Here is a 23,480-nt window from a genome sequence, read left to right on the forward strand (position 1 = left end):
TAGCCATGATGTTTATTTTCCTGTTAATGATATTGGATTACATTTTAATTCAGCAAAAAACTAACAGATGATGTAAAATACAATCTTCTAATAAATACGTATACTCCACCAGAAACGTATGAGTTCAAGAAGGATTCAGGTGGAACACCCTGTTTCCGTGATATGTGGATTAATCAATATTCAACATGGCTTAGCTACTCTCCAAAACTGAAAGGTGCAATTTGCAGGTTTTGCTCAGTTTTTCCACAGCCAGTTCATCGTGGGATACAAGGAGCATTCATAACTACACCTTTCACTAAATATAAAGACTTCCATGAAAGTGCACGCAAGCATGTCTCACCGCCAAGTGGATGCAACTCACCTGTTGAAGATCAGAAAGAAACCGGAATCTAGTATTGTTTGCCAAATAGACAACGCTGTGAAAAGGCATATTGAAGAAAATCGGAAAACGTTATTTCCAATTTTGTCTACTCTTTTATTTTGTGGCACACCTGACATTGCTTTACGTGGGAAAAAAAGTACAACCGGAAATGTGCAAAGTCTGTACCAATTTCGCATTGAAGCAGGAGATGTGATCCTAAAGAACCATCTGGAAAATGCACCAGTTAATGCACGTTATACATCAGTTCGAGTTGAACATGAATTGATTACATTATGTGAAAAAACATTAAGAGAAGATCTAGTATCCTTAATCATAAGGTCAAATGGACTTTCAATCATTGCTGATGAAAGTGCTGACATATCTGGAAAAGAACAGATGTCACTAGGAGTATGTTTTGTAGACACAACAAGTAGCACCGTAGCTGTCATCAGAGAAGAATTCCTTGGATTTGCAAACTGAAAAGAAATGGATGGTATCTCAATTGCAAATATGATTATGGATACATGTTCAAAATCTGGTTTAAACTTAGAAAAACTCCATTGCCAAGGATATGATGGGTGCTCTACAATGGCAGGAAAGGAAGGTGGTGTTCAAGCCATAATAAAGAGAAAATATCCTAAAGCTGCTTTTGCTCACTGTGCTGCACATAAACTTAATTTGGTTGTTAATGACCTGAATGCTGTTCCTGATATATGGAATTCTATTGGCACAGTGAAAGCCCTCATCAAGCGTTTCTGTGAGAGTCCAAAAAGGAGACCTCTTATTCCTAATCTGCTATTGCTGAGTGAAACACGATGGACAGCAAAATATAAAAGCATTCGAATTTTCAGCTCACACTTTGGAGAGATTTTTAAGCAATTAAGCCTACTGGGCACTACAGCATCAGGGGAAACACGTCAGGATGCATATCAATTGCAATGTTCCTCCAGCACAGTGAGCTTTCCCTTTTGCTTGTCCATCATTTCAGATTACTCATCAAGATTGGAATCTGTAAACCAGCCTCTCCAAGCTGTTCAGCTGATATCCTCAAGGTGTGTAATCATGTGCAAGACCTTCTGACTGTGTTCCATGATGACAGACAAAAAGCCGAAGAGCAATTTAAGAACATTTTAACAAATGTTCAAACACTGGAAGAAAAACTGAACATCGAACTTTGTGTTCCCAGCCAGTGTGGCTGGCAAGTATTTCATTCTAATTTGGGCTCCTCTTCTATGGAAGAATACTATCACCAGTCTATCTATGTGCCATACATGGACTCTATCATCGCATCATTAGACAGCCGGTTTGGCAATGAAAACAAGAAAAATTTGAGTTTGTTCTCACTTTACCCAAAACATATGGCAAAAATGATACTGGAGCAATACAATTGCCATATTGCAAACATCAGAGAAATGTCTGACATTGAAAACCTATAAGTCGAAGCAGTCACATTGTTTCAGATCTGGTCAATGAAGGATGAGCAGTTTGACAATGGATTTCTGGATTTGCTAAACCACACAGATTTATTTCCATCAGTCCAGCAAGCAATTCTCATTGCTCACACATTACCAGTGACCACTTGCATAGTGGAAAGGTCTTTCAACACAATGAGAAGGGTGAAAACCTGGTTGAGGTAGACAATGGCAGATGGTCGCTTATCAGGTTTGTGTATGATGAGCATACATCGAGCAAAAATTGATGAAAAGAAACAACAGCTGATTGAGAAAGTAATTGATAAATTTGCATAAAACTACAGACGTTTACATTTCCTTTTCCGAGATCAGTACACTAACCAGTGAACAAAAACTGTATAAAACTGCTCCTCATTGAAAAATGTGACAGTTACATTTCAGCAAGACTATACATGTTTGCAGTTCCTGCAACAGTAATGTAGGTTAGGTTTATATGTTCTATTTGCCAATTTGGAAGAGAACCGCAGTTATTTTATTTATGGTAATATATTTGATTGTATTTATTTTAATATATTTAAGTTTTAATACAATTCCAAAATAAATACATTTGTCATATATTTTTATCTCTATTTGTTTGTGTGCCTTAACACCAAATGCAGACTGACTCTACATGTTTTTGTAATATAATGCCGTTATAGTGCCATCACTGCCTTGATCATGAATGTATGAATAATGTGGTGTATTCAATAGTGGTGACATAAAAATAGATTTGAAATTGCTAATCAGACAATGGCAGCTTGATCCTTCCATTCAGCCTTTGCATCAGGCTTCTAAACCCTTTACATGCCTGTGCTTTTTCACTTTTGGCCAAGAGCTGCTCCTGTCTGCAGCTCTGCTTTTTTCTTTGCCAACTGCTAGAAGGAGTGAATGATATCTACCAAAGGCCACAAAAGAAAGAGATGGCTGTGGCACAACAACTCTATTGTGTATGAGATCATATGCGGCCTGCTTCCTGCCCCCCATGGCCCCTCCTGCACCCCAGTGTTTCTTGTGCCCCACCTGGCACACATAATGTCGGAGGATGGTGACAAGGTTAAAATCTTGCCCCACCCCCCGGAAATATTTCTGCAGACGCCCCTGCCCATAACACCCTCTTGAGGCATAACAAAGGAAAGTGTTTTTTGCACTGAGAAAAGAGCATATTTCCAGTGCAAAACACTGTTTGTACTAGAATGTAAAAACCATGCTGTCTGTTTGTGCTACAGAGTAAATACCATACTTAGAGCTGCTTTGCCTTCTTTTGTGCTAGCAAAAAGCCTTAGTAAATCTGGGGCTCAATATAAGGATTTCTTTCCCAGAGTTACCTCCATAGAACTCATGGCTGACGTTTCAACACCATGGATACTGGCAAAAATAATCCTTATATATGGGTTTCTGAACTTGTTGCTGGTTGTTCTATTACATAATATTTGGGTACGGGTAGTCTACAAAGTTCAGTAAAGAGCAACAGTCTACACCTTTGGTCATATATCAGATACCCAAATGCTGTCACCAACCCCAACGTATAATCACAGAGTGTGATGTAAATTCAATGTTTGGAAAAACTGGGGGCCAGATTTACCAATTTCTCATGAAGTGCCGTGCAACAGCTGCAAATGCTGCGCTGCGTGAGAAGGAGAGAGCAGGGGAGCACCAAATGTACTGAAATATGGCTCTCTTCTCCCAACTCCATAGCGCCGGCATTAAAATTAGCTATCGTGCACCACAGGGACACCTTTGAGCTATAGTGCAAGGGTGTCTCTGTAAGTAAAACAGTCAAACAGAGGTTTTATACTGGGAGGATACCCTTCCAGCACAATATAGTATGCTTAGACTAATTTTAAACATTTTCCCACTTCGTATGTGTGCTGTACAGTGCAGCTGACATGCAAAGTCAGAAAATAAAAGAGGAAAAAACCTTTCTCCTTCATAGCGCTCATTTGTGGGGGGGTGCTATTTTCTTGCATGGGAACGCCCATGCACCACCCACGATACACCCCCTTGGCGCTAAGTAATGCAGAGCAGCACTATGCTCTTCTTTGCATTACTTTCACTTTATTTCCAGCGCTAAACAAGTTTAGCGCTGGAAAGATAATTGGACAAAAACATTTTGCACCGATTTGTGTCACTTTTGTGATGGAAACACAGCGTAAAGTCTTAGTAAATCTGCCCCGACATATCATATATCATATGTCATACAACACAATGTTTCTAAACTGAAGCTCAAAATAGAAATGTTGGGGGAGAGTCATAAATGTCAATAACATCCTTTTGTCAACTCCCTCATCATTAACGGATATTATTAATGTCATTATTAAGAGATGGTGAACAGTATATTTGTCACAAGCCAGGTGGGGGTTCCGCCTGCCCTATTAAAAGTGCTGTGTATTAAATCTCACTTATTTTACAGTGAATGGTTCATCAACCATGTTCGTAATGGAGTACCCTGTCTGCCAAATTCTAAATATGGCCCTAAGAGAAGAATAGCATAAAGTTTGCTTTTTTGGAATTCCAGTTCAGTGATGTCTCATCCAACTGGAAGGTAGATGGATTTTTTAGTAAATAAATAATCTACAAGAGTTAAAATAGGTGTGTTTGCCCCTTTGTTCTACAGCGGTTAATTGTGCAATGTTAGCCTCGTTTCCGAATATTATTGACACAGGCTATTTATCCATCTTGGTATGATTATAAAATACGGCATGGGTTATTATATGCCCTTTTTAGAGTAGGTTGTTGTCTGAAAATGGGGCGATCCTAGTACCTCCGGTTGGATGAGACATTACTGAACTGGAATTCCAAAAAAGCAAACTTTAGGATCGCTACAAAAAATCATTGCTGCCTTTATTTAGTACCCGAGATAAGTCCCTTAAAATGGAAAATGTACATGTATAATGAATAAGCCTTGAAAAAGTTACCGCAAGTAACAAAACACGTGTTGGCTGCTTTGGAAGGCTCTAGAAATAGGCTTCTGTACTTGTTTCTTTTGTTGAAAAACAATGCTATAAGCATACAACATCTTCATGCTTTCTCAGTTACTTGAACGTGCTGTTTTGACAATTTTGAATTAAAAACACAGAGTCATATATAATTCATGTTTATTTGACGTATTTTTCCTGTGAGTAAACATACAAAAATATTTGAAGAATTGAGCTTTATAAGTGACAATATTGTTACAGACTAATTCAGAGACTGCTTATGTTAACTATTAAAGTGCCGAGGTACAACATTTTGTGTAAAAAATACAATAACGAGTGTCATTTGAATACTCGTTAATCCAACATCCTTGGTAGTGGGATGTTTCTGTTGTTGTTACCTTGAGGGGCACCGTAACTCATAAAAATATATAAAAACGAAATTAAAGAAATATACCATTGATGGACTGATGAGCGACTGTTTAGACCACCACTACCGGGTTGTGATATTGCAAAAACAATATTGTATTGATCAGTTAAGTGCAGTAAAATGCACCATTTAACAAAATTGTTCCAAAGAAAATTGGGGAACCTCTCACTTCTTCATTAGAAATGTCCCTGGCAATGTTCATCCTCAGCTAGATGCTATTGGGATTATCTTTTATTCAAATAATCTGGAAGAGAGATACAAAGTAGGGGAGGGCATAAATAGCAGATTTCTGTGCAGCATAATCATGCAGAAACACACAAACATTCTGTGAGATTATGCAGAATTATGCAAAAAGAGACATTTTGAATTTAGTGCAATTTTCTTATTCTAAAAATGCCCCCTGGTGCCCAAAATGTACATGAGGATGCGGTTCACACTAAATGCAACAGAATAAGAATAGCAGTGCGAGCAGCTGCTTGCACTTACTAAATCTGCATTTGGGGTTGGATTTGCCCCCAGCTTATTCCTGGTATTTAGTGCTAATTTCTCAGTGCAGAATGTGCCCTTGCATCCAAAATGGATGTGAGGATACATTGTGTGCTATGAAAATAGAACTAAATGCACCAGAACATAAACAGCAGTGCGAGCAGCCCCCCGTACTCTCTAAATTTGATCTTGCAGTAGAAATTTCCCCCCAAAATTACTCTTAATCTCTCAAATGGGAACAATACAGTAATTATAGGTAAAATCACATCAAAGAGTAGTGTGGAACTACTGAAATTACTGTGATGCAATTAAATTTTTGCCCAGGCCTAGTAAAAATCCCATGTTAGGAGTATGTAAACATTAACGACTCCTAAAATGGGATTCGAAAAGGTTGCATATTCAGAGTTTGGAAGGAGTGTATTGTGGGTAACTGTTCCAAATTGTGAATCCGTGCTTTATGTATCAGTGTTTTACAATCCAAATCCGTATTTTGCAAACTGACCTAATAGTACATAGTTGTTGGACCTGACCCTCCCTGTGGGGTCACCCCCAAACCTTTTACCTTTACCCTCCACCTTTTTGCTGAATTAATTTTTGTTGGCCTTAGGCCTCTATGCACTTTACCGCTGTTAACCAGTGCTAAAGTACTTGTGCTCACTATGCTAAACCTGATTTGATTTGCTTACACCTGATTGGCTTATTTAATTTACCTATAAGTCCCTTGTAGAGTGGTATACCTAATAACAGGGCCTGTAAATTAAATGCTATTAGTGGGCCTCCAATACGTATTGTGCCACCCACTTAAGTAGCACTGAATGCAGTCTTAAACTGCCAGTTTGACTTGGCAATATAACCCCCCTTGCCAAAGCCTTAAAATCGTCTTTCATTGCATGAAAGTCACCCCTAAGGTAGGCCCTAGGTAGCCCACAGGGCGGGGTGCATTGTGATTAAAAAGTTAGATACGTGCTTTTAAGTTTAAGCTATTTATGTCCTTGTAGTGAAAAATTCCTAACTTGACTTTTCACTACTGTGAGGCCTACCTGTCCCATATATCACAGTGGGTTGCTTTATTACATTTAACAGGTGCTAATGTTTGATTACGGCCAGGTAGCAAGTTAATGTTTGGTACATAATAAATTGTAATGAAAGATCTTCTTTAATGGTAAAGTTGGATTTTTTATTACAATTCTGAAAATACCACTTTTAGAAAGTTTGCATTTGAAAGCCCTTTTATGTCTGTAGCCTATCTTGGGTTACATGACTGGGTGTAAATGTCAGTCAGACTTTGTGAATTCCTCCCAGACAGCCACACAATAGAGGGATTAGGTGTGCCTGAATGGGTCATCTTCTGGCAGCATGGGGAGGGGCTAAGGCCAGCCCCACTTGCAACTAAACAGGCTGTACACTGCCTTCACACAAATTACTTTTCATCTCCAAATTGTCACGGCAGAAAGCTTGGAGCCAGTGAAGGAGAATCAGGAAATTCCATGCACTTCATAGAACATTTCTAGAAGCTTCTCTCACCTTCCAGAGGAAGGGCACCATGGTAAAAAATAGGACCTTTAGATACACTCTTAAGTTCACTCTTGGACCTGCGGAGGTCTCTCTGAGTACTGCCTGCTGCTGTGACCTGCTATGCACTCTACAAGACTGCATTGCTGTTCCTGGGAGCAAAGATGGGTCACACATGTAATGCTGTGGGGCTGTGAGGCAGGGCAGGGGTGGGGCGGGGGCAGGTGGGGGAAGTAGAGTTCGACATACGACATGAAAGATTAAAGTAAATAAATAAATAAATGAAACCACTTACCTTGCGCTCCCCACATCGCCGAGGTGGCGATGCGGCGAGCGCAAGGTAAGTGGGTTTATTTATTTATTTACTTTAATCTTTCCCGTCATATGTCAAACTCTACTACCCTCCACCCTGCCCTGCCCCGCCTCACCGCCCCACAGCGTTACCTGTTGTGAGCCGCCACTGCATAGAAGTACTGCTTTGCTACCTGGAGTCTGCCATGAACCCTCATAGCCCAGCCCTGCTGTTGACCCCTGCATCTTTTCCTAAACCTAGGACTTCCAGAGTTATTGCAAGGGGCTAGTTTTCTGGTCTCCTGTTCAGAGCCACAGGTACACAAAAGGCTCCCACCATATTCAACCTGCACCTGGACCTAGTTTGAGTCAGTCCTGACCTCCCATCCTCAACCTCCACAAGTGGTATCCCACCAGTCCTGGACCCTTGGTTGTCATGCTAAAAGTGCCCAGCTGGCCAAAATTGAGTACTTAAAAAGTTTTTGCCCAGAAACTGCTCTGATAACCAGGAGGAGACCGGGACCAACCTGCTCACCTATCAACCTGAGATGCATCGCTGGTCGGATTGACTTTGCAGCTTCTTCCATTACTTTTTCTCCACAACAGCAAATCCTTTTCAACTATCTTTTGCCATAGAGGTATCCGAGCCCCTGGAACTGTCTTCAGCTACAGCCCTCTGCCTCATAAAAACGACTAAGCCTGAACGTAGAATTCTTCACCACAGATATGACCCAAGGCTCCTCGATGATAACTCGCCCTCCTCAGTCAACTCCGGGAAGCCTTGCACCACTGAACTTTTCCTTCTCAGAACACTTTTTCTCAACATTTCTTTTAAATATAATGGTAAGAGCAGACAAGGCCCAATCCACTTCTTGTATATGAACCTCGCTTCATCGCGGTTGGCCATATTTTTCAACTTTGACCCAGTCTTGCATGACCAGCTGTCTGGGGTTGGCGCTTTGAGTGTTTAGGCTCTAGTTTACACTAGAAACTTTCAAAACTCATAACTCCAGTTCTACTAATAGGATTTTTATCTTTTTGGCGTCAAATAATCTATTACAATTTACTCTATCGTTTTAATTGGTATGGTCTTTTTCTTGTGTTGTATTTTCACTTTATCACTGTTTGTGTGCTGCATAAATACTTTATACATTGCCTTTAAGTTGCGCCAGACTGCTTGCCATACTACCCAGAATTAAGCACAGATTAATTTTGTGACTTTTTGTGGTTCACCCTGCAAGGGACTGTGGCTGTTGCTTTATCAAGGTTCATACCTTAGCCAACCAACAACTCAATTTCTCGCACTAGGTCATTTCGCAAATATGTTTCTTATCACAAAAGATTGCTTGCAAATTGCAAACACTTTTTGCGGCCAGAGTCTTAGTATATCTGGCCCATAATTTTTAACTTCAGTACTTTCCTGGATTATTCATGTAGTGGAGAGGTGTGGTGTAGCGGCCAGGGCAGCTGACTTCAGAGCAGCGGGTTGATGGTTCGATCCCTGGCTCCGGCGGCAGCTCAGCTCAGCACCGTGTGACTCTGGGCAATAGCTCACTTATTTTCCATGATGGCCCCCAGCGCCTTGAGACCCGTAAGGGTGAGTGGCTGCGCTATATAAAAACGGACTGACTTCTTGTAAAATAAAAACAAACTGGAATTATCGATTCTAGTTGTGCACAGCTTGAAGTTGTAAAGCTGCTTGGCAACATTGATTGACTTAAAGTGGATTGTGTTTGGCAATCATTGGCTCTCTTCTTATCGCAAATAAAAGCCTTTTCACATTTGAAACCCTATTTAAGTGAATTAGAGTGTTGGGCTCAGGGAGATTAAGGCCACATCCTTGATGTGAGATCGGATTGATCTCCCATAAGGCTCACCCCATAGGAAAGAACCATTAAAAGAGTTCAGTATTATTCTATGGGAAATGAAAAAAAATACGCAAAGATTAATCTCCCATATGCAATTCATGGGCCATGGAACCCTCTCTCTGTAGCTGTGAGTGAACAGGGTATGGTATATGTTAATGCTTCATTCTGCTGAAACTGTTAACCAGACTAAACAATCTTCTGGCTTTATCAGTCCTCCAGAAGAGACATTATTTTCTGCAAGTCATGGAGCAATGCTACTTTAAAGTTAGGCCATCTAATTATTAGGCCTGGCTTCTCAGCTTGAGAATACTTTTCATTGAATATGCAGGCAGGACTGTTGAAGGGTAGGGGCTGACAGACAGTGCACCCAACGGAAAACTCCTCTTACGGTGAGGGTTTCCACATGCGCTAGCCTACGGAGCAACCTTCTACCTTTAACTAGGTTGCGACAGGAGCGGCACCGCTATTTAGTCTGTGCCACCTTGTATTCGCACACAGATGTGGCCCGCTCTGATCTAGCAGGGTTCTTTACCCCACCACGTCCACCCACTTGTTACTCACAGTATTTGGTCCTGTAGAAGCGCCATGGATCATTCTGAGCAACCAGGCATGAAGCATGTCGACCTTTATTTACTAAGGCACATTATGCCCTATCAGTAAATCACAACCTATGGGTCTTTTAACCTGACAAGGAAACCTACACATTACATTTTACTCACCATCGGTATCCCTTAGCCAGTTTTATCTTTCATGCACCCATTCACTGCCCACACAGAACCCTCTTTTTTTCACACCCACACTCATCTTACGGCAGTTTATACAAAAGATCTCTGTTAAAGCGACCCTTCGGGGGACCCGTAGGGCATTGCAGCGCCTGCCCGACAGGAGCAAAAACACGATGATGAAGCATGACATCATTCGGGGTGTGTGAGGGCATCAAGAGACAAGACTTGCGCTTGCCTCTAATACGAGAGATTTAGACCTAGGATCTCATTCCCTTCTTCATTTTTCTTTTTTTTCTTGCCTGTGGGTGACTATCTACGTCCACACCTGGAACAGTTACCCCTTATTTGATTAGTACTTTTCATAGGTGCCACAGTATGTGCCCACAAATCTGACCTCTAGTCAACAAGAATTGATCAGTTCTAGCTGCGGCAATGGATTTATTCCAGGTAGCCTTCTCTGTCTAAAGGCATTCTCCATCTTCAAACCGCAAGACAGAAGTTCCAAAGGGGAAACAGGCTTCATTAGCAGGTCCTTGCACCAATTTAGCCCTGTATGGGAGCAGGAGACTTGTGCCACCATGCCCTAGAAAAATATGTTTGAGCAGGCAGACCGGTATATTTCAGTGCAGCAGCAGAGAAGTATGCTTCCCTTCTGGTCCTGGAGGTGGGTCACCTAGGGGTGGTTGAATTGGTAAACCAGTCATTGGTAGTAAGATCTATCTAATCTTTAAAAATGCAAGAGAATCCCACTCCCAGTTTACCAGAAGGTGATCCAGTTTCTGTTCTGGGTGTCGTGTTTTGGTAACACAACTGTTACAAAATTGCATGCACACAAAATCAAATTCCGAATTCCTGTCTCACTTTAGGGTTGCCACATTTTCTAGAGGAAAATACTGGCCAGTTGTTGATATTTTAAGATTCTGCAAACGCCTGGACATGATACTTAATCCAAACCTTATATATCGTTTGTAATCATTTTTATCAGAGCTTTCTGTTTTTGTTTAATTTAATTATTAGTCAAGGATCATGAAGTCAGCTCTAGACCACATTTTTAAATGTATTCACTGTTTAAAGGTTGTAGGTATAAGGGGAACAAATACCAGCTGTGATATCAAAACACTGGTCAAACTGGCAAAAAAACACACGTCGTCCAGGTGGCAACCCTACTTGTGAATAGCTCTGTCCCGTCTCCCATTTTTATTCTCAGCTCTACATAGGAACAGAGTTGGGCAAGGTTATGGGGCAATCTGGCAGTGCCAGAAGGGCTGGTGTGACAGATCAGTGTAGGGGTGTTTTTGGATGTTTGTGAGCCTGTTTTATGGTCTGGTGGGCTGGTTGTGACTTTTGATTTCTCTGATATTACCGCAAACATTGCCTGCAGCTAGAACAAATGAATGCAGTCTACTATACCTTGCAAGCACTTATCTAGCATCAACCACAAGTTCAAAACTGGACCTATTTGCAAGTCGGGCCACTTTTTTAGCAATCTGATTCGCTAATGGGGGACACTCTTATTTTGGTGCCCGGACCTATTCCCTGTCCCTGTCTGACCCTGCTTAGGAGCTCTCCTGTTGTGTGCTCACACTTACACACTGCCTTCTGTTGAAGAAGGATCCACTGAGTCCCCCGGATCCGTTCTACAGCAAGTCTATTCAAACATAGATGTCTTTCTTAGCAGCTCCTAAGAGTTTCTTAACATTCATTCGGCATAGAGCCAAAAGGGGTGCGAAAACTTTTCGGGTTCAGTCTGCAAACTTTTTTAACGTTGCAGATTTTACTCCTTTTCTCATTCTGCTAAGATTCAGGATTTTTCTTAATTTTCTCAGCTGCAAAGTTTTTTTCAAAAATTAGCAAGATAATTTTCACTCGGGTAGAAACCTACCAGGCCATAACGACCAGCAGACGAAATTGGTTTTTATCATTTCTTGTTGGGAAAATGTATGCAGTATTTTTGTCTCCGATGTTACATTAGTTTTTTCTCAGCATATTGGTTTTGCGGTGTGTCCAACAGACATATTTGTGGGTTGCATAAGCACTGCAAGTGCTGCCCTCCTGTGCCTGCAGCACCCTCCCCTGGGTCCAAACCCGGACTGACTGTCCCCCTGCATTTCCATGGTGGGCTGGAGCCTTTGGTGGCTGTTGTTAAGGGGGAGGTGACACTGCTGGTGCCTATTTCACTATATTCAGCTTTCCCTGGTAATTACAGCTGACACAGAGGGGGCTTTAAAAGAGAGAGAGCGAGAGAGAATAACGCCAAGGTGGTGGGAACTTTTTGCCTGGGTTGCCATCCATGCCACAGACTGGGAGGCCGCCATAATGGGACATGATCAGTTTCATCACGTCATTGAGGAGTTAGTCCTACACTGTCCCCCACACCTCCAGTCCTCACTGCCTCATTGTAGGAGCCACCAATGAAAATGGCGAAGAGTTACTCTGCCACTAAAGCCTTCGAGGTCCCCATTGGAAATTAGAAATTACCACGTAAACTGGTAAATCCGGGCCTGCTTCCTCTTGTAATCAGGGACATCTAAAGCATTTTGGGGGCCGAGGCCAAGCATATTTTGGGGGCCCCCATTAGGAACAGTCTTCAATTTTTGATCTTTTATGCCCATCTTTCGCTGAGTCACTAACAGCACACAGGCACACTAGTCCATATTCTAAATGCGTTTAAATCTAATATGTAGGGATAGTGATATGTTTTTTCACTTTTGTAACACAACAGCAGCTAATTAATATCATTCCAAATAACCCCTGTGACACCCTCAAATTTCTCATATGTGAGGTCATGATTTGATGCAAGAGAAACATTTTTATGAATGTTACATGTAACATAAACACATTTCTCAGTGAAACATGTCTTCAATAGACACTCACACATCACCCACATTAAAAATAAAACAAAAGAAAACGGTATTTAAATCAATCTGTTTAAGAATTACCTAGGGTAATTAAGGCAAGACTCTCTGAAGAACTGAGCTGTTTTTTCAACCTCCCCCCCGACCCCTCTCCCGGAAGGCTGGGGCCCTGGGCCAGAGCCCACTTTGCTCTTGCCTTAAAACGGCTCTGCTTATAATTCCTTATTTCACCCGGGAACTCCACCTGCCCTTCCCAGGTGGAATCTGCCAATGAAAAATCAGGGACCGGAGTTGCTGGGGAACTGGTAATTCCGGGGGGATATTAAATCCTGGTATTGGCCCCAGTAGAATTAAAAGGGCACTTATGATGAGGGCCTTAGAGTTATATATTGTTAACTCGTATTAAATTGTTTTACGTTTGTCTATGTGCATTCTGGATCTCACCCATCAGACATGCTACAACAGCTCATTAAAGCAGGCGCATTTATGTAAAAGAGTAACACACACCATCCACACTACGCAGAGCCCACACTCACAGGACGAATCAGATAAAAACTTTAAAGCCATTTTGCAGTTAAAGTCATACTTACAGAATGGAAGTCCTTTTAAAATCTATCGTACCAAATCTGGTGGGCTTGGGTTTCATATATCCGTGGGGCTCCTAAGTCACTCTTAGGGAAACATTCCGTACCTCTAATCTCTAGTAGGGTGTAGCGGTCCTTTGATAATTACATGGAACTAGGCTCTCAGGGCACACTGACCCTTTCCACTATTGCCTCTTAGGGATCATGCTGGTAAACAAGCCTTACAACAAATCCGTCACCCAGCATGCAATTACAACGCGGTCGTTACAATGACCGCGTTGTAACAACGCATGCCATTACCCAGCAAGTCATAACAACGACTTGCGGAGGGGGGAGAAGGTGTTTGATTTTAAACCCAACACCTTCCCTACTGTCCGCACAGACTGGAGTTGGAATAATTAATTATACTATTACAACATCCAGCGCCCCCCTCTGCAAGTCGTTGTTAGGACTTGCGGGGTAATGGTATGCGTTGTTACAACGCGGTCGTTGTAACAACCGTGTTGTAATTGCATGCGGGGTGACCGCATGTGTAATAAGGAGGCATATTCATCATGCTAGAGTCAAATGACAAACATCGTAACCCAGTGTTTCCCAAACTGTGGTCCGCGGACCCCCAGGGGTCCGTAACACATTCCCAGGGGGTCCTCAGGCAGTAATTTTAAAAGTACAACAAAGTTCCTTGAAGAATTAGCAGTTTTCCAGCAACAATAAAAGTGTCAAGATAACGTCAGTGATTAATGTACCTGCTGGAGAGAAATGAGAGTTGTGTCAAGTGGCAGCTTTGACTTATCTAATGTAGCACAGAGGGTTAATATGCCTACTGCAAAGAACGTGTACCATGCATTTTGAAAAACTGTTTTTTATGTGCATAGGTTAGTGGGCTACTGATTTTGTCACAGAGATTCTTTTGTTACTGTGCAGTTCATAAGTTACAATAGTAATCTAGCACAGTGACCTATAAACTGTCATCAAAGAGCTGCTTGCAAACTGCATGGTACAAGTTAGAAACATATGTTTTTTTCAAGTCTTTCATTATCCTGATGCTGCTAAAAATGTTTATTTGTGTGGAAATACATTTTTATTGTTAAAGTCAATGCTAACCACTGTGTTATGTTCTAAATCCTGAGTTTGTGCTTCTCCAGACCAAGCACTACTTTAAAAATGCCTACCAGTATGAATGACATGTGAATCCTACACCTTGTAGTCGCATTTGCCTTATGTAACATTTTCTATACAAAGATTTACACGTATGAATCATTGTCTCTATGGGGCAGATTTACAAGGAAAGTGACTCAGTGTGTGTCGCAAACCATTTGGCTGCGCCACACTGAGTCACTTTCAAAGCACAGGGATGCAACATATTTACAACAATATGTTGCATCTCTGTGCTTCCCCCTGCGCTGGTGCACAAACTGCTGCCACGCGCCTGCACAGGCACATTTGCACCAAGGTGCAAGGATGCCTGTGTCGTGGCGACATTGTTTATATGCAGGAAGGGTTCCCTTCCTTACATAAACAATCAGAAATGGCGTTTTTCAACTTCTAAGTGTGCTGCATTAGCATACATAGAACTTGCAAAACGTCATTGTTTTACTGATTGTTTATGTGCAGGAAGGGACACCTTCCTGTACATAAACAATCACCAGAGGTGATATCCTCTTTCTATGCATGCTGCAGAATGCAACACGCATAGAAAGAGGAAAAGGACGAGGGGAAATGAATACATTTCTCCTCATTGCGCCTCCCTATGCCTCCCCTGGGGTGGTGTAGCATTCAGACACATTTCCAGATTTACAATTCGTCGTAAATCTGGAAATGTGTCTGGTTTCATGGGTGTTGCGTGGGAACACCCACAGCAACACTCATGGAACGTCCCTTTCACGCAAAGTGCTGTGTGCAAATGGGCCATATTTACAAGACCAGGAAAAGTCACGCAGGGTTCCTTTGCCTGCCTTGGAAATATGGGGCACTAAAATGCGTCATCGGTGCGTCACTTTTTGTGATGCACCTGTGGCGCAAGGGGCTTGTAAATCTGCCCCTATATGTGTGTGATGTAAAGTGCTCTGACATCCTTCAATGGTATGAGAGATGCTTTAAAACAAATGAAATACATGTGACAGAGGGGCTATGGAGAGATGAGAGGCACTGTTGGAGGGTTATAATCAGGGAATCATTGAAGAAGCCCAACAAAGATTGTCGTATCCTGGTGCATAGTAAGGTCATCATTTACTATTCTTTAAAAGCTGATACAATTCAATATATAATGATAAATTTGCTGTAGAATGCACCATTGTTTTCCTACATTTTCTTGGGGTAGAGCCTCCCAAAGCCCCCTTTGTAGTGGTCAGGCTCATTCACTGCACTTGGTGTGCGCTGTGTGGTTACTGGTCTGAAAACATTTGCCTGGGTTGCTTTGGGTTTCCAGTCTGGCCCTGGCAGGAGCCTCATACTGCGAAATAAAACCAACCATTTAAAAGTTAGTCATGGAGATGCAGCACTAACCCTCCTGTTTTTTGCAAATTCTTTCAATATAAAATACTAAAATCCTTAGTAATTCGAGTATTTGTTTTGTGTGCACACGTGTGTTTATTGTTTTCGAATTACTGTTTTAATGTTTGAAATTTAAATCATACTTGGGGGTCCCCGGCTTTCAGTGGTGACTCAATGGGGGTCCTCAGGAGTAAAAAGTTTGGGAACCACTGTCGTAACCTATTTCTCAACCCCCTTCCCCCCTGGTTTTTTCTATGTACCATAGGCGATACAAATACGGTCAATTTACTTGGTACTGCTCTACACCATACTTAGTCTTACTGGTAATACGGCTATTTTTGTGCTCTTGATCACATCTTTTCTAATTCGTAATATTGCGGACGCTTCCCTTTGCCGTGTCCTCGCTCATCTATCTAAACTTCTCTGACTCTGCTGTACCAATTTGATCTGTGTAATCAACTGTATTTACATGTGCATCTTGTATTGCTTGGATTCTGCTTGTATCTCATGAATTTCTGAATTGTTGTGCCTTTTTCATTTTTAAATATTTTTAAAAAAATGAACAAAAAAAAATGCTTTTTGAAAGTCACCCCAAATTAGAAAACACGCTGCTATGTCATACACATGCAGGCATTTCCCCCCAAAAATGCCAGTAATGTAACATAGTAGCATAGTTCTTGTACAATAAATTTCGCTTTGGTGTCGGGACACGCCCCTCAGCAGCTGGACTGCTTTTCAGGCAAGGGCATCGACACACATGTGGCTAGCATGTGGTAGTAAATGCATTCAAAGTATGAATCCTAAAAAGGCAAGTTGTCATCTTTAGCAAAGCTTCTGGGTCACTTTCGACTTGGTAACAGTTTTATTTGATCCTGTCATGAAATATCTCCTTGTATTTCTTGTTTAAAACTGTCTGGTGATATTATTTCGGTTTCTTTACATCACTGTTATCAATTCAAAAAGGAATTGCAGAAAACATTGCATTTCTGTATAAAAAAATGTTGAAGTCATAAATGGCCCGCATTAGCAATTAATAATTTGCCTGCTGACAGAATATATGTTTTCTATTAGTTACATGGGACATTGAATAGTGCAGCAGTGTATACGATACATTGATCCCATTGAGAGCCATTAAAGTAGACTTAGGTTCTACAATATTAACCTCTTCCTTACCTCCTTGGACTGCCATGGTTGTTCTCCACTCTTTGCTGTCAAGTTCACTGAATGTAACTGCGACTGTGGGGCTGCAAGTGAAGCAGGTTTTAGTGGAGTGACATATCCCACAGCAGGGCACTTCCTCTAATTTAATCAAGCACATGCAAATGAGCAGGAGGGGAGAGCATTCTATATCCTGTCCAGTTTTTTTGCTGAGATCTCCACAGAAACACGCTCAAATATGAACACACTCATTAGCAAAAATGGTCTCTGACCGAATTATATTAAAAATAAAAAAAGCGTGTTATAGTACATCAAGGAAAATGAGCGTCCACAAAAAAATAACCGCACACATTCGATTAAAAATATTTGTATAGTAAATAACGAGTAATTAACGAGTGATGCTATTGTCTGACTATTGATATCCGTTAGGCTACTTGTGGGATTCCAGTTCTTGGCTTGCACACACATATGTCAGCAGCGACTCGAGGGCTTTACTGAATGAACCGATTGAATGAACTGAGTCTCCTACCTTCTAAAAAAGGGCAAAATCTGTTCATTTTTTAACACGTGAAGGATGGCCTCACTTGTGCAAACTGAAACTGACACTAGGCTCTGATCATGAGTGAAGCGGACAAGGGGGATCCCCTTATGGAAATCTACGCTGCTTGATCACAACTGGCATGGTATTCCCACACCATGGGGCATGTGTACAAGCCCCTATCGCCACGGGAGAGTTACTTTTCGGGACGTTTCCGTGACAATAGGGGCTTCGCCTTATTTACAAGGCAGCGTCAAGACACTTAACGTGGCTTAACGCTGCCTTGTAAATAAGGCCCCCTTACACGCTAGGCTTAGCGTGTAAGGGGTGGGAAGTGGGTGTTGTGGTGGGCATTCCACCCCAACAACCATTGATTCTGACGCTGCCCCCTATTTACAAGAGCAGCGTACATAAGAGCCTGGTCTTAAGTTGGCGAAATGAGGAGAAATGCTTTATTTCTCCTTGTTTTTGCTTTTTCCTTGTGTGCTGCCTTGTGCAAAATGCCTTGGATTGTTTATGTGTAGGAAGATGACCCTTCCTGCACATAAACAATCCTTAAAAAAAATGACATTTTGTAGCTTCCATGTGCGCTGCATTAAGCAGCAAACATAGAAGAGACAAAATGGCATTTTAGGATTGTGTATGTGCAGGAAGGGTCACCTTCCTACCCATAAACAATCCTCCCCTGCATGCAGACACCCTTGGGCTATGGTGCCTGCATTGGCGCTACCCTGCTAAGTGTAGCGCCATCTCACGGGGAAACGCAAGGGTGCACAATATCCTTGTAAATATGGCGCAGCCTTGCTTTTCTGAAGTGGCGGAGTGAGGCATTAAGCTATGACGGCTAACACCTCACATCGCCACTTCCTTGTACATATGCCCCCAAGTTTTCCAATATTTTACAACTAACAATTCCAGCTGGTAAAAACACACTAAGTTTTGGTTGTAACAACAGCTAAGTCTCATCTGTCCCCCCTGACTTTTTTCTATAGCAAGTACAGAAGCCCTGCATACATGTTACCACCTCCTTAAAGCAGATGGTAAATACACAAGTCTGAAAATGGGAATAGGAATATCTGGGGAATAGTGGACAAAATTTCTTTGGTGAACAGGTATTTCCCAGTCTGAGGTGTTTAACTCATGATAGAGCTCAAAGTGTGTGGAGATGCCCCGGAACTACTAACAGATGCGCAGAATCTCATCTGTAACTGGCATACGTGACCCTTGCTCTGTGCACTTTGCAGAGCTGCTAAAGATTGGATGACCAGGTATTCTGAACACCTTTTTTCCCCAGTGACAGACACTAACAGAAACTCGTACTGCCTTCAGGGACACCTCAAATGTGTGCTAGGATAAACACCTGGACGGGACTCAATTCTAATTATGCACTAGACAAGAGTAATATGTTGCTGGAAAATAAAAAGCATTTGCAATGCAATAGGCCTCGCATTTGTGTGAGTTAGAGCGATTGGCCTTGTAAATGACAAGGGGCCTCATGTAGGTAGCCAAATACCGGTCGGTAACGGCCGAAATTCGGTAAATTTCCCGTTACCGACCGGTATTTAGTCAAGTGAGATGTAGGAGGCCAAAAACCAAAATTCGGTAAATATGAAGCGGTAAATACCGATTCATATTTACCGATTTCTAAAATACCGATTCATATTTACCGAATACATATTTTCCGATTCGGTAAATATGAAGTGGTAAATATGAAGTGGTAAAACGGAAAAAGACATGTAGGTAAATTCGGTAATTTAGAAATCCATGAAATTCGGTAATTAAGAGTCGGTAATTAACACAGATTGAAAGCAGGTGGTAATCATCAACAGTGCATAAAAGAAATCCCAAAATGCATCAGCGTGGACAACATGGCCGCTCTGTATGTCATTGCAAGGCGCCTACGTCTACAGGCAGCAGGTCTGAGGATATGGAGACGGGTGGAACGCATATACAGACAGCGCATCACACTCTTCCAAATGACTGAGGCTGAGATACATGAAAGGTACAGGCTACACCCACAAACCATCATGGACCTGATAAGGGACCTGCACCCACTCCTGGACCAGCCAACAAGAAGGGTGCATGCCATACCACCACATGTGCAGGTTCTCTGCAGCCTACATCTACTTGCTTCTGGAAGTTACCAGGTGGTGATAGCTGCGGTGGGCGGTGTATCCCAGAGTTGCCTGTCCCGTTTCTTCAGGAAGTTCCTGGATGCCATGATGCAGAGAATGCACCACTACATCAGCTTCCCAACCACACAGTCTGAACTGCAGAAAACTAAAACTGACTTTTATCACATGGCACAGTTCCCCCATGTCATCGGCTGTATTGATGGCACACACATCCCAATCTGCCCACCAGCTGCCACTGAGCACATCTACAGGAACAGAAAGTCCACCCACTCCATCAATGTGCAGGTAATCTGCGATGCAGGGAACATCATCACTGACATTGTTGCGAAGTTTCCTGGGAGCACCCACGACTCCTACATCTTCCAGAACAGTGGGATCTACATACGACTGCTTGCCGGAGAATTTGGAGAAGGATACCTGCTAGGTAAGTCACAGTCACGCTCCATAATACTTAGTGCAAATCATAGTGTATTGAGGCATGTGACTGATGGTTCCCTTTAACTCACCTAGGCGACAGTGCATATGCCGTGCGGTCATTCATCCTGACTCCCTACCTACACCCATCAACCCAGAGTGAGAGACGATATAATGTGGCACACAAATCTACACGAAATGTGGTGGAGCGCACGTTCGGACTATTGAAGAGCAGGTTCCGCTGCCTCCATAAAAGCGGAGGTGCACGCCAGTACACACCCATCATCTGTTGCAAGATCATTGCCACTTGTGCAATGCTGCACAACCTTGCCACAAAGAGAGGTACAGAGGTGGAACTAATAGATTTTGAGGACAATGATGATGAATCAGGTCAGCCAGAGGACAACGCTGCTGGAGTGCCAACAGCAACAGATGGGAGAGAGAGACGGGCAGATATCACATGCAACTATTTCTGAGTAAGTAAGGGGACACAGTCAGTTGTTGTCTGTAATGACGTAGTTTAATAATGCGCCACTACGCCACTAAACAAGGATAATGCCATTCTGGCAACATTGCTCATTCACAAGTGTGAAGTCCAGGGTTACGTCACCCAATAGTCTATTGCTACGCGGTGCAGCATCAAAGTTTGCAGCCACGCGCTACATTGTGGGATGGCACGGATTCAGCCTCCTCACTGGTGCCAGCCCCATGCCGCCTGCTGCTCCTGCATGTTTCTGGGACGGGGGGTGTGATGCTGCTCCTGCTGCTGGTGTCCATGCTTTCAGCAGCATCCCCTGCACCACTTGTGGCCGCCTGACTGGTCAATAGGACCTCCAGGGCACTGGTGACCTGCACCATCCCCCTAGTGACGTCGCTGCTGCAGTGTGTCTGGCCCTCCTGCATGTTCACTGAGCGCCGGCAGAGTAGTGATGTTGCAGTTGCCAGGCGGTTGAGTGCCCTGGTGTGCCTGTCTCCCCTCTGCCGTTCCCGGCACCTTGCAGCTCTATCTGCGTCCAACTTGCTGCACAACAGCTGCATGGACTGTGACACGTCCCGCAGGCCCGCTGCCATGTCAGTAATCCCCGCCGCCATTGCGCAGATGTTCCTGTCCATGTGTTTGAATGTGGTTCTCAGTCCCCGCACATGCCGCTGTACTGAAATGACTGCCTTTGTTTGCAGGCGCTGTTGTTTTAACATGTTGGCATCAAGGCCCCCAAAGACCACATGGCTGTGATCGTTTGGTGGTGGACTTTGCTCACGCGATCTGCGGCGCCGTCCTGCACCCGTGTCTTCTCCCTGTGAGGTGGAGGGCACAGTGGTATGTCTCCCATCCTGGGGCATAGTATTTGGCTCCGGGCCCCTGCTGTCATCAGATGATGTGTGTAACACGCGCAGCCTGGCAGCAGCACGCCTCCTCGACCTCACTATTGCAGGCGGTGATGTGGCCGGTGACTCCAGCATGAGTGGTGATGCTGGCTCAGGTACTGGGGATGCTGGCTCAGGTACTGGTGATGCTGGCTCAGGTACTGGGGATGCTGGCTCAGGTACTGGGGATGGTGGCTGTGGCAACGCTCTCTGGCCAGAACTTGTGCTGCCCGTAGCTGAACTGGCTTGACGGTGTGCCCCCTCTACTGTGCCATGTGCAGTCCTGCGCGATGTTACGTCTGTGGACAGAAATGCAACATCAGCTCAGTGTACCTGAAGGCATGCATTGCAAGCTTGACAATAAATTGATGTAACACTCTCACATAGTCCTCTGTCTGCTTTAGGCTAATGTGTGTACCATGCATCATTGTTCTGTGCTATTCTGTTCATGGTGGGGGATCCCTGACTACATCTCCCATAATGCATTGCCTGTCTGCAGTAACACATGGACTGGAGTGGGATACTCATTTCACAATGGGGGATGTGGGATAGGGGTAGGGGGGGCTACATTGCTGTGCATTCCTCTTACCTTGTTGGGTGGCGGCTCTGGCAGAGCTGTCGGCATCCCCAAGGCCCACGACACTCTCGTGCTCGATTGTCGACTGCACCAGCTCCTCCAGTTCGGTGAGGGCAGGTGCCCTGTTACTTCCACCTCCTGTCCGGCTGGCCTCCTTCTGGATGTCCCCCATCTTCCTCTTAGTCACGATGCGCAGGTCGTACCAGCGTTTTTTTAGTACGTCAATGTCCCTGTGGGTCACTCCCACAGCATTTACCTGCGCCTGGATTGCCAGCCAAATAGTGCGCTTCTCACACTCTGCCACTTGCAGGGATTGCCTCCCAAAAAGCTTCTGGTGCTGCTTCACCACCTCCTCCACTAGCACCTGGAGTTCCTTGGGGCTGAATTTCACCTTGCGCCTCCTTTCCCCTCCTGTCCTCTGGCTGGACATAGTGAAGTTTGATCTCAACAATCAGGCACTGGCTCCCTGCCTCTCCTCTGCACTCCCAGCCTCTCCTGAGTCTGTTGATTGAGTGCACCTGCCTGGGTGTGGCCACTTCCTACTTGGGTGGGGTTTGGTTGCACAGGATTGGCTGTTTCAAACAGTCATGTGATTTCGTTTTTCCGCATCGGTATTTTCTGAATCGGTATTTACCGAATCGGTAAATACCACCTCGGTATTTACCGATTCGGTAAACACCACCGCGGTATTTACCGAATCGGTAAATTCCGATTCTTGAATACCGAATGTTACCGATTCGGTAAATATTACCGAATTGTTACCTACATCTAACTTACTGATTCTTAAATACCGATTCGGTACGGTTCGGTATTTAAGAATCGGTAAATTTTATTTACCTACATGAGGCCCAAGGTGTTTTACCCATGTTTTTTGGTTTGGAGTGATGGTTGTGGTGGTGTGTGGGATTATGTGAGTTGGATGAAAAATGTAAAAAAAAAAAACTGTATCAAATACACACAAAAAGAATAGCCATTAAGAACGGACAGAAAGCAGCACAACCCAAACATAATGTTTTCAGAAAGAGCGGCACGTGTGAAACAGACGCAGCCCTGAAAGACAACCAACGAAACACGAAACATTAACATTAAACTCATCATGATAGAGTAACTAAAGCTTCCGAGGAGAAAACGTGAGCTGAATCACAAAGCTATTTGCACTTTTAAATTTACAAATGCATATGGATGATCATACTACTGTTAGACTTTAAGAAATATGTGAACCAGCAATTATAAATCCATTTCCTTCTTGGGCATGTTTTATTGTGGTTTTGCCTTCCCAAATCTTGGATTAACAACCTTAGCTGAGAGAGTAGATCAAGAGGTTG

The 23,480-nt window shown here is 43.2% G+C and overlaps 1 protein-coding gene across 1 annotated transcript in view; it reads right to left on the reverse strand.

The window, feature by feature from the left end:
* Nucleotides 1–17,183, reverse strand: part of LOC146812211 (protein-glutamine gamma-glutamyltransferase E-like) — a 96,321-nt gene extending 79,138 nt beyond the window's left edge. Inside the window, exon 1 of the mRNA XM_085615145.1 lies at nucleotides 17,142–17,183. Coding sequence (XP_085471271.1) covers nucleotides 17,142–17,157 — 16 coding nt within the window. The 5' untranslated portion in view covers nucleotides 17,158–17,183. The remainder of the gene's footprint in view (nucleotides 1–17,141) is intronic.
* Nucleotides 17,184–23,480: the final 6,297 nt, after the last annotated feature.

This window comes from Triturus cristatus, chromosome 7 (assembly GCF_964204655.1).
Source record: "Triturus cristatus chromosome 7, aTriCri1.1, whole genome shotgun sequence".
Taxonomy (NCBI): domain Eukaryota; kingdom Metazoa; phylum Chordata; class Amphibia; order Caudata; family Salamandridae; genus Triturus; species Triturus cristatus.